We start from the raw sequence: 12,146 nt of genomic DNA, 5'->3' as shown, positions 1-12,146 counted from the left end.
AATTCTCTACTTTGTGCATATCACATTTAATCCCAAACCTAATGCTGTTGTGGTCACTGTCTCCAATGTGTTCCCCTACACATAACCCCTGAACAGAACCTTCCATATCACAGAAAACTAGATCCAAAATCACGTCCTGTCGAGTACCCTGAGTTACAATTTGATCTAAAAAACAGTCACCAATTACTTTCAAAAATTCCTCTTCTCTGCTATTACTATGGTAAAAATTATTCCAATCAATTCCTGGAAAATTAAAATCTCAAATTATAATGACTGACCCCTTGCTAGAAATGTCACTAATAATACTAAACAACTGTTCATCTTGACCCTGGCTTAAGTTGGGTGGCCTATAAATGTTCCCTAAACGTAGTTTATTGCCCTTATTGCTCATCAGCTCCAGCCAAATCATATCAATCTCATTAGGTTTATCATTAATTACCAATTCATTGCAAGTTAAAGTGTCTCTGACATAAAATAAAACCCCACCACCTCTTTTACCTACTCTATCTTGTCTAAACAAATTATACATAGCAATCGATAATAAATCATCATCACTTTCGGTAGCCCATGTCTCGGTAACTCCAATAATATCCAACCTCTCGTCGATTGTTATGCTTTTCAATTCCTCCATCTTGTTCCTAATACTACGAGCATTTGTATAAAAAACCTTAAGTAAACCCATCTTACCACTATTTAATGCTGCGCGATTATTTGGATCCCAACTGCTAAAATCTTTTCTCTTACTAGCCACCCTATTTCCGTTTCTACTAAAATCCCAATAGCTAGTACACATTCCAATTCTGCTCCTTAAAGCATGCCCCCCATTCCAACTTAGTTTTTTGATTCTGAATCCTCTAAAACCAACCCACTAACCATTTTGACCCCCGTAGAGCTCAGATGCAGGCCATCCCTAGCAATCCAATCGCGTTTACATTTACTCCACACATCAATAAACCTGATACTACGCTTAACGCAAATTTCCTTGAGTACCAGGTTCATACACCTAGCCCGTTGGTTTAACCAACTCCTATGCACTCCATATCTGGGAAGCAAACCAACCACTTGGACATTTGCCGAACAGTTGGTTGCTTTGTCCAACAGAGAAAGAGTTTATAAATTTCCTTTTTAGTGAGCTGGCTAATAAATTGTTTAAACCGCCAAGGCAATCGGCCGGTATCGAACCCGCGACCTTCCGGATACAGGCCCGGGGCCTTACCGGTTACGCCATCTCGGCTCATAAAAGGAACGACATCCTTGGAGGTGCGGGGGATCGAACCTCGGGCCTTTCACATGCAAAGCGAACGCTCTACCACTGACCTACACCCCCTGCAGTATACATAATATTAATATGTGCAAGTAATTTTCACCCCTTTAATAGCCAATAGTAGGCAATTTACGTGAAATTTAGACCTAAATTGGAATTAAAAAAACAATTTATCGGATTTTTTTTTCGAATTATACCCTATGTTACTCAGTAAGAAAGCACCTTTCATATAGTGAAGAAATTTTTCAAATAGGTGCAGTGGTTCCGGAGATTACCTCGAACATATAAACACACAAAAATCATCGCTCTCTCTTTATAATATTAGTATAGATATATATTACTGGACTTCATACGCATCATGAACATGCTTAGGGCTTATACAGAATTATGACTGCATGAAAAATGCTGAGGAAAGGGGAAAATAAAAGGAGAATTTTAGTTTTCACTATGTTTCTGATAAGGAACCAAAAAGTCTTAAAACCATGAAAATACGATTATAAAGAGAGTATTTCGTATTAAATGAATCGTTCATCATTCCTTTTACAATGTTTCTTAGTTAAAAACTTTCAAGAGATCAGTTTTTTAACTAGAAAGAAGAGTTTATAAGCCGCATAAAAGCAAGTGTTATTATACGTCATAGTTCCGGATTTTCATCTGCTACAGTACCCACAATGCACAGCAGTGACGTTTTATACCCGCAGTGACGTCAGGTGAATAGGGTTCATTGAGATAGTGAGAAACAAGGGATGCAATTGCCAAAATTAAAATTTTGGAGATAATCAGTGCGAGCAGTAGAGCGACCTCTCCTCTGTTTTGGGGCTAGACGTTGTTCTGGTAGTCTTAGGAGGTGCTGCTACAGAGCATGATTTAGAAAAAAAAATCAATGAAAACCTACGTAGGATATGAACTTTAAATGCGTGTTACTCAAAATTTCAAAAATTCTACTTACATCACTTTGCTTCTCGCTGCCTAGAGACAGACGTGCAACGGAAAGAAAATTAATGTAGTGTTCATAAATTGATGTACCGGCCACAGGTGACTAGATAGGGACGATGATTCTTCACGGAAGTGATCGTACAGTCGGACCCCGATTTAACTAAGTCGTCGAAACCGAAACTTTTATACGTTAAATCGGGGTATTCGTAATATCGGGGTGAGAAAAAAATGCACATACCTTATCTAAAAGTTCTAATAAACAACTGCACAAAAATATCCATGATTAGCAAGTGTACACTTTTTATTCAGCATTCCGCGACTAATATTACACACTAGTTAATTTGAAATTTTAAAATACTGAGTAGTAGATGTTTGACAATTTCCTTGATACTTGACTCGAAATAGTTCTCTTTCAACTTAACGGAGATAAGAAAATAGTGTGTCATTTACAGCCTACTGCATGAGATATGCTTTTACAGTTTGCAGGCCATGTAAAGGATTAGAAAAAGTAAGTTTTACAAACTCAAATTAACAAAAAAAAAAATATATTTTTTTAGCTGTTAAAATAATTAGTAAAATCGGGAATCATTATTCTGTAAATAGGGGGGTTCTGCCTTCATTTAAGTCGGGGGAAAAGAAAAATCCGCTACACCGCGAAATTTGTTAAATAGAGGTTCGTTAAACCGGTTACTGACTGTCTGTTAAAAACACCTGAGCACTCGGAGATCACCATTACCCATAAGAGTACGACGATAACTCTATTAATCATCAAGAGATGACAATGGTAATGGTACCACACTAATTATCTCCACCACTACAACTTAGGCATAAGACTGAAAGGGAAGGAAATTTTCTCCAGTTTCCTGTACTCGTAACGGCTGAAGTATTGAAAAAATATAAGCTTTGTTCATTTAATTGGTGAAATGAACTTGAATTGTTAAACTTCTTCAATTACCTATTTGATACACATGCATATTTTTTTTCCCAGTGTTTTCTGCAACTGCAGTCTGTAACGTAATAGCTGAAGTGCGTTTCACTGCAGTGCGTTCCCGTACCTCATGCTCTGCAGATTGCGAGGAGTGTGTGTTGGTCACTTCTTGTCCAGTGATGTTGGCCAACATCCGAAAAAGGCGCAGAAACCCTAAGGTCTGTGGATGGTCCAATACAGAAGTGCCAATGGTCTGCTGTCCTAGGCGCAGAACGACGACTTCGACTACAGAAACACCACCACCACCAACAACAACGCTACGCCCTGAACACATCAGTCGCATCAGCCCGAAAGGTGGGTGAAACTTGGAAGTTGCTTACTTCTGAAAATAGAACTAAAATTAAAATTTAAAAAAAACCAAGATTGAGTCGTAAATGCAGGATCAAGAGGGAAAATTGAAAATCCTTTTAAAAACCAAAAACTATTAAAATTAATTACAAATATTTTATGAAATAGAAACTGTCAACAGATAAAAATTTTAAATCATTGTGTTTTCTTTCCTTGTCGGCCAACAATGAATTCGGCTACCAATCGTGTGCATAAAGGCTTAGCCGTAATTAAAATATGATTTAAAAAACCGTTATAATTCGAATTCTATATAACATGGAAGTTCCAAACACATTCAATCAGACGCAAAAAAAAACCTCTTTATTTTGGTACTAATTTTTGAGCAATCACGATTGCTTATTGTTCTCACTTGACTGTTTTGATGTCCTTTGATTTTATTTTCCCACCGCCACCCCTCTGCAGCATCACCTTCGACCGGGTCCTCACGATGCTGCTCCTAGAGCGAAAGCCGTCTCCAGGTTGCACTCATGTCCTACACACACGCGCATACATACACAACTACACACACACGCACGCACACACACACACAAACACATACACTTACACACACATACACAAACACATATGCCTACACACACACATACCCCCCCCCCCCACACACACACATTCATATACACAACTACCCACACACTAATGCCAGCACACAGACACAAACACACATGCCTACATACACATACCCCCTACACACACACACATACCCTCCACACACAAACACACATGCCTACATACACACACTCGTGATTGCGAAAAACATAATTTGAATTCAAGATGTCAACATTCAAATTAATTTTTTTTTTTTAAATATGGTTTCACTGCAAAATTCGCGAAAACCCTTTTAGAGGTTTTTGATTAATATCTTCGGCTAACAGTGAATTCAGTTACTAATAGCATGAATAAAAGCTTAGCCATATTTAAAATAATCTTCTTAAAAAAAACCCGTTATAATTCGAACTCTATACAACATGGAAGTTCTAAACTCATTCTATCAGATGCAGAAAAATTACTCCTTATTTTGGAGCTAAATTTAAAAACTTTTAAATATCTTTTCACTACAAAAAATGCGAAAATCTTTTAGCGTTTTTTAATTGATATTTTCATTAATTAATGTCATCCGAAGACGCAACTTAGCACTCTCGATCAACTCTCCTTTCGAACAAAAGAAAAACTTTTTCAAAATCGGCTCATCCGCTTAGGCGCCAGAGTGACACAGAACACGTCAAACTTAAAACCCCCTTCCTTTGTGGTCGGGGGTTAAAAATATGAAGCGATATCTGGGTGGTCGAATCGCAGCACTTACTCTTTCTTTTAAGCAATTTAAGCAAAATTTGAACTTTCAATTACGTTTAATGCAAAAAGACTAACTTAGAGTAACTTTGAAGCTCTTAAATTTTTGCCACAATACAGTCCACTCCCGCTACAACGCGATTCAACTTACGCGAAATGGCTATAACGCGAATTTTTTCCGAGTAACGTATTTTAGAGCTAACACGAATTCCTGGTACACACTACGAATTTTTTGGAAGGAAGGCTTCGTTATTGGTTACTAAATATTGATTTCCAAGGACTGTTATTACATTCCTTTAGCATCACTGACAGCGAAAGTTCTCACATCAAACTAGTCTCATCGCGTTGTTAGTGCATCAAATAACCACTCAGTATGTTTCATTTATTTTAGTTTTTTTCATGCTAAATATTAAAGTTGATGAAATGTAATGCCAGGTTAGTTTGCTGTTTTATCTCAAGACCAAAAAAAAAAGGATTAAGATTTTTGATATGCTTGAACAACTACAAAATGTCGTCGGTAGCGCGACAAAAAGTATATGATTGAATCTTCCATACGTACAATTAAAAGTCAAAATAAAAAGGTATCTGTAAAAGTTCAGAACTTAGTTTCAATATTAAAGCTTGCAGAGTCTAAGCAAAGTAAATAGTATGAAAATGGAAGCTGCTCTTGTATTGTAGATTTAAGAGATCAGGAAGAGAGGCCGTTGATGCCTCAAATAGAAAAGTTATTAAAGAAAAGACGAAGCAACCGTATTTAAAAATGTGTCAGATAAGAATAACAATCTAATCATAGAGCACAAACCATCATTTTATATCTCATAAATATTACTACTGTATCTACTCTACAGTACTATAATAGTGCAGCATTTTATTATTACTACATACTGTGTGTACCGTGTTTTATTTTGTGTCTTTTCCTCCCGTCGGTCATTCATTTTGTGCATCTTTAAGCATTTTATGTTGAATAAAACAGCTTTTTTTATCTTTTAAATACAGTAAAAGTTCTGTTCTTTATGTAAAAAACTAATGTATAGTTGAGGAATGCTTGAAAGCAGTTTGAGGGGTGTTTACAAATGTCTAAAAAAGTTTGGTATGTTCCTATAAAATTTGAAAAACATACATTTTTTCACAACGCGAAATTTCGACTTACGCGAGGAATCTTGGAACGCATCCCTCGCGTAAGTCGGGACTCGAATTTATATGATTTTTTTTTTCCAACTCTAGAGCCTAGATTTTTACCACTCGGCATTACGGTCAACGGTATACTGGTTTGATATTTTGATCAAGGCGAACGAGGTCATGCAATTTTTTTCGAGGCTTCTTGGCAAAGGATGACAACTGTGGCCACCCCTCGTTTAGCTTAGTGACCAACTCTAGAACGAAAAGGGCCGCATAACGGTAAACATTGCCAGCTGACTCTAGAATGAAACGAAACGTAAGATGAAAACTTTTCATAAGATGTATACTCCTCTTTTAAACATAAGTTTTTTTATTATTTTAATTTTTTGGTATGAGCTCACCTTTAACAAAATTCCTAATCTCAACGGATCCATCTTAACAAACTACGATGACAAACGAAGTTCCTTCAATAAAATCGCGATCCTCAATCAAAACCAAATCTTTTGCTACATTTTTATGCTTCATTAACATAAAAAAAAAATCTTTCGAAAGAGACTTAAATGCGAAATTTGATTTTCTCAGGAAAAGGAGATGATACAGTTATATAAATCTTTGTACCGACACAAACTCTAATTTGTTCTTACTAACTAGTATGTCGGCACTCTCACCATCGCATTTCTTGTTCTCAAGTGCTCTGACATTGGTCGGCATTACTGAGTTTAACAATATTTTTTGGTTCAGTAACGAACATATCTTACGGATAAGTCCGATTACAAAAATGTCATTTAAATATTTCCTCTAGAAGTCTTCAAAGTTTAATTGCATTATATGTGGAAGTAGTCCATGCTCTTCATAAAGTTCGTGCAATGAAACACAAGGATCTAACATATTTGGAATCTTTAAAGGGTGCTTTGGGCAACAATTGGAACTTCTGATACCGTTGTTGTTGTGGTTGCTTATCCTCTTGACATACTGACATCTAATGTTAGATCAGCTCCAGCAGGTTGTCAACCGCTTTTTCGTCTGCTACCGTTGTTGTTGCGGTTGCTTATCCTCTTGAAGAGATTAGACATATAAAGTTCGACCAGCTCCAGCAGGTTGTCAACCGCTATTAAATCAGTTACACTGCGGGGATCGGAGGTTAAGCAGTCTGCCTTGCAAACTCCGATGCAACCCAGAAGATACTCAGGTGGAACTGGAAGGTCCAGCATTTTTTACAAGTAGGGCGGATTCTTTTACCACGTTCAAATGTGGCCAGTTGTAAGTCTATGTACAGCAGTTTATTATGAATTTACGGTCACATTTGACTCTTAGAGGAGCACCAGGGGATGTTCCGGTGTACCATTCATGAGCAGGTGGAATATGCTAGAACAAATTGAGTCTGGACATCTCATTGGAGTATAGTTCTTGATGTCTGTTTACCGTATAATTGCCCTATATTATTGTTGTTACTATTTTTATTTTCATTTTCTTTAAACATTTTTATATATGAATCGGAGAGTAAAATACATCACATGTACAGGCTTATTGATTACCTAGTATATATTTCCAGATTCTTAATAAAATTTAGTCTTTTTCGAATGTGAAAAATAACATCAGTTTTCATTATTTTTTTCCTTCAAGCATGCGGAAGAAGACACACTTCTATTTCTCCTGAATATCAACAAGGGCCTTATCCAGTTGAAACCTTACCTTCTTCTCCTGTGCAAGGAGCTCCTTTGCCGGACTTTATCCTTCACTCGCCTCAGAGTCCACCTGCTCCTTCGCCTATAGCTTCCCCTTTTCCTATATATGGAAAGCCACCGCCTCCTCTAATTCAAGCAGCTCCTTCGCCTCCAGCTAATCCGTTTCCTATATATGGGAAACCTCCTCAAGTTCAAGCTGCTCCTTCGCCTGTTGTTGCTAAGATGCCTCCTCCTGAAGCCGAGATGTTCCCATCTTCTGGAATGGAGTCTCCTGAAACTGGAGGAGCTGTCCTTCACGAACCACTGCTTGAAGAGTTTCTGGACCAAGGAATTGAGCCAAGATCTCCAGAGCCAGTAAGTTACAGTGGAGCTGCTGTGCTGGACGAAGAAGAACCATCAGTCGACAGAGTGAAGATTTTCACGGTGGGCGGGGAATCGGCGGATAAGATTTGGCCCTGGATGGTAAGTGGTGAGATAAAGTTTACTTTCATTTTGAGGCATATTTTGACTATAATGTGGAAGAGACGAATATTTAGCAACAGATATTTATTACTAGAAAATCGCCCGTCAAGGTACGAAGAGCGAAAATTGCTTCTACATTTAAACGAAGCCATTGCTTGTTTGGGGATATTTTGATAGCTGAAATTGTAACCCTAACTCCAATGGGTTAACCCTAAACCTTAGTAGGTAGCGTTGATTGTTGATCATTTTTTCGTTTCTTCACTCCCCTGAAACGACACAGTCTTACCAGTGACGGGATCGAGTTCAGCCTTGTCACAATAAAGCCTTTCCCTGCATGATAAACATTACCGAAACATATTATCAAATTATCATGACGTGGTGCGAGTTTCATTGTTGATGACGTCAGCATTACTCGATCATCGGCTATTATATATATGAAGATTAGGCGACGAATGTTCATAATTATGCTAAAATTATTTTGGAGCGAATAATATGGGACTGACAGGATAACTAAATATATTTGAACGCATTAAAACGATGCCGTAATGTGAATATTTTTCTGTCGGAATGGGGGAGGTTTGACAGATGCGGATCCAGCTGCTGGTTTTGGAGGCAATCAATATTAAAATATGAAAACACAAATTGAAAAAGAATGGGCATGAACATTTGTAATATTCGGGCACAAATAGCGGATCTTCACAGTTCATTCTCGAAACTGAAGTCGGCAAACCAAGTTTTGTGAAATTTCTGGTCGCGTTAAGGAGACCTATGATTCACGGGACCAACCCTATTTTATCCAAAAAGTCCCCAACTTTTTTCACAAAACTTAAGACTGATGTTTAGTACTAGGGAGGTCAGAAGTGTATATTTTCGTTTCGACCCATGCTGGGGGGTAGCATCCAAATTCGCTTGAGTAAAAGGCAGCATACTTAACTGTTAGAACACATGGAACGCCTGCGACCTGTCGCCTGAATCCATGCTCGAGGTTTGATTCGTAAAAAAAATCCTTCTGCGTAAAAATATCTTAAACTTAAACACGTAAGGAGCAGCAAGAAAGTTTCGACGTGATGGACTTGACAGGAGGGCTTGACCGTTAGACAGCCTCTGCAATTGAAGATCATCGTCTTTCTTGAAAGGGTTTTTAATACCGTTACAGCTTAAGATTTGGTCTCCGTACCTCATGTATTTTTTATTTGTTTCAGGTGGCTATTTTCTATGGCAACTCCTCAACGCAACTTTGCGGAGGCACCCTCATCGATGACAGACACATCATTACAGCAGCACATTGTTTCGTTGGCAAAAGGTAACAGTTAGAGAATAAAATGACGACAAAGTGCCTTACTACACATGTAAAATGACCCAAATTCAAAATTTAGAATGTCTAGATATTATTACAAGTTATCATTTTCAATTCAGCTGTCTTTGAAAAGATAAGCAATTTCTGTTTAAACAGCAGTTTTGTTCACAAATACACATCTTTGCAATTGGTAAAATTATCCTGAAATTAGGCATATAATATAAAACACAGCAGGCAAATCAGTAAACACGTATTTAAGGCCCAATCAAAGCACAGTTCACAACATGTACATTCCGCAACAGGGCTAAGTAACAGTTCTTATAAGATTGATTATAAACTGACTAAAAATAACTTACTAGAGAGCTGAGCTCCTTTGTACACTCGTTGGGAAAAAACAAGAACCGTTACACGAAAATATACAAATCTATAATTTTATCTCTTAGGCTCGAAACGTCGCCGGGCCTGGTGATACTTGGATTGTTCTCACCAAAATTGGCTTTAAAATTTCATAGCTTCATTTTTTTTTTTTTTTTTCGAAAAACATTTTATTGGAAAAAGTTCACTGCGGAAGAGTATTTTTTTATCTCGTAGTATTTGTTCATGAAAAAGTTGATCGTATCTTCGGCAGCATGTCTTTTGACGAGGAAAATTAGTAAAGTCGTGTGCTTTTCTGATTTTTAAAAATTGTGATATATAATCCGTACAATAGTAAATATCTATATGTAGTTTATGTTCCTCTGGGACCCATTTGCTCAGATTTATGCGGGAGCCTCTTAGGGTGTTAAATGTCAAATATGTAGTTCATATTCCCTTGCGTCAGCTTTCACTCTTCTTATTTTAGGTTTATCTCCAGCTTCGCCGACATCCCTCCCCTCTTACATAAATCAAAATCTACGATTGAAACTGCAAAACAGGAAATTTCTTGCCAGCGAAACTGGAGGAACATCTTATTTTATACACTCAACCCCTTTTCCCTCAACGATCTTCAAGACCCAGAGATTTACCACACACAGTTGCTTGAATTAATGGAAGGAAACTGATTTCAAGAATATTCATTGACAAAACATTTCATTGTCCGATTCATCATTAGGTCTACTGTCAGTGTATAAAAAAGCTCCGGGGTTCCTAAACTGGTTAAATCACGTAGTGAAAGGCACAGTGGGTCCCCGGAGAGTGAAGTGTCAGTGTATAAAAAGGAAGAAAATGACGCAGTTTTAAATACATTTAACAATATTTTCTGTAATTTTCAGTTTCTTTTATTGTGACTTCTTTCAAGCGTAATGGTATTGTGTATTTTTTCAGGAGAAGGCACCTGACTCCTCCCTCGTTACGAGGTATCCAATGATTCCATTTCGCTGTTTTCGGCAGAGGGTATATTGGGATCATAGCATTTTGTTGCAAAAGCAACAGTTTTTAAAATATAAGAATAACTAAAATGGCAACAGGGGCATTCCAAGGTATTTTTGACATTTATATAGAGTCCGTAACGTGACCTTTTTTGCCATAACTTTTTAATTTACTGTTTGATTAGCATATTATTTTATTTTGATCTTTTCCTACCAACACACCAGCTGAAATTAAAATAATTTGCAAATCAAACGGTAAATTAAAAAGTTATGGCAAAAAAAGGTCACGTTACGGACTCTACATAATGTCAAAAATACCTTGGAATGCCCCAACAGACAAGTGAAGCAAGTGACGTAAAAGACACTAAGACTTTTTTGCACATTAAAATGCACGCCCAAGTTGAGGATGTCTGGTTTTGTCTCCTTTAGAAGCGTGTGGATTGCTTACCGATCACCCCCGCGTAAAATGGAACTCTGCGTTCGAGGAGGCGTGGCGAAGTGCCTTCTCGTAAAAAACTGACTATACAATGCGTAAATGGGTGGCAGATACCTCCCGCCTTATCTTTAAACGCAAAGAACTCAAGTTGAAAATATGTTTTGCCATCTTCGTTTTTTCAATTTTTACCTATTCAAAAATATTTGCAGAGAGATTGAGTGAAACTCGGAGAGGGTGCAGTTTGTGGAGGAGTTTGACAAGATGCTGGCAAAGTTCAACAGGAAGCAAAAAGTACTGCATGTGGACAATGGTAGCATACGGGAATTTTCGGCCACTCGCCACAAAATGGCAGAGCCAGGGTAGGATTTCCTTTCGCATTCACCATGAAACTCCCCAGAAATCAATTTAAAAATGCGTCATTTTCTTCCCGTTCATAAACGAATACAACATACCGGTAGATCTGATATTTTTCTATAGTTCCAACTTGAATACATTTGTTTAATGTAGCTTACTTCATATGTTTTATAGAGTCAGGGGCGGATCCAGAAATTCTTGTAAGGGGGGTCAAGTTTCAAAGGTCAATGTTATACATCCTATGGAAAAAATATTAGTTAAGCAGGGATGCCTCCCGTCCAAGGGTGATGTGCACCCCTCCCCCCCCCCCCCGCCCAAATGGAAGCACAACCCTATCAAATCCCCCTCCTTTAAATTTTTAATGGCGCAACCTGCGCTATGGATCATACTTCCTCAAATTTTCAACAAAACTCAACTGCCCTTTTCTTTAGGCAGACAGACTGGTTACATTACCGTAAGTTTTGAAATATATGAAACCACAACTATAGACCATAGTTGGAAAAAGTTTAATATTGATTCCATGAACTAATTTTCCCGATTAAAATAAAAAGTTGAAGTTTTATAATAGTCGTAAAAAAATTCTTGTCACAGGGGGGTCAGCTGACCCTTTGACCCTCCCCTGAATCC

At 37.7% G+C, this 12,146-nt stretch overlaps 2 protein-coding genes and 1 non-coding gene across 3 annotated transcripts in view; 1 reads left to right on the top strand and 2 right to left on the bottom strand.

Annotated features, from left to right (window-relative positions):
• Positions 1–1,255: 1,255 nt before the first annotated feature.
• On the bottom strand, positions 1,256–1,327 carry Trnaa-ugc (transfer RNA alanine (anticodon UGC)). The gene has a single exon. It is a non-coding gene; the product is annotated as a tRNA-Ala (tRNA).
• Positions 1,328–3,194: 1,867 nt separating this feature from the next.
• On the top strand, positions 3,195–9,393 carry LOC129229713 (uncharacterized). The gene is made up of 3 exons (XM_054864077.1): positions 3,195–3,482; positions 7,563–8,086; positions 9,289–9,393. Exons 1-3 carry the CDS (start codon positions 3,308–3,310, stop codon positions 9,391–9,393), a joined length of 804 nt encoding a protein of 267 aa, XP_054720052.1. The 5' UTR covers positions 3,195–3,307.
• Positions 9,394–9,548: 155 nt separating this feature from the next.
• The window catches only part of LOC129229712 (complement factor H-like), an 8,981-nt gene continuing 6,383 nt past the window's right edge, over positions 9,549–12,146 (bottom strand). The window contains exon 4 of the mRNA XM_054864075.1: positions 9,549–9,584. Coding sequence (XP_054720050.1) covers positions 9,549–9,584 — 36 coding nt within the window. The remainder of the gene's footprint in view (positions 9,585–12,146) is intronic.

The sequence above is a fragment of the Uloborus diversus genome, chromosome 9 (assembly GCF_026930045.1).
Source record: "Uloborus diversus isolate 005 chromosome 9, Udiv.v.3.1, whole genome shotgun sequence".
Taxonomy (NCBI): Eukaryota; Metazoa; Arthropoda; class Arachnida; order Araneae; family Uloboridae; genus Uloborus; species Uloborus diversus.
This window is presented reverse-complemented; position numbering and strand designations above follow the sequence as displayed.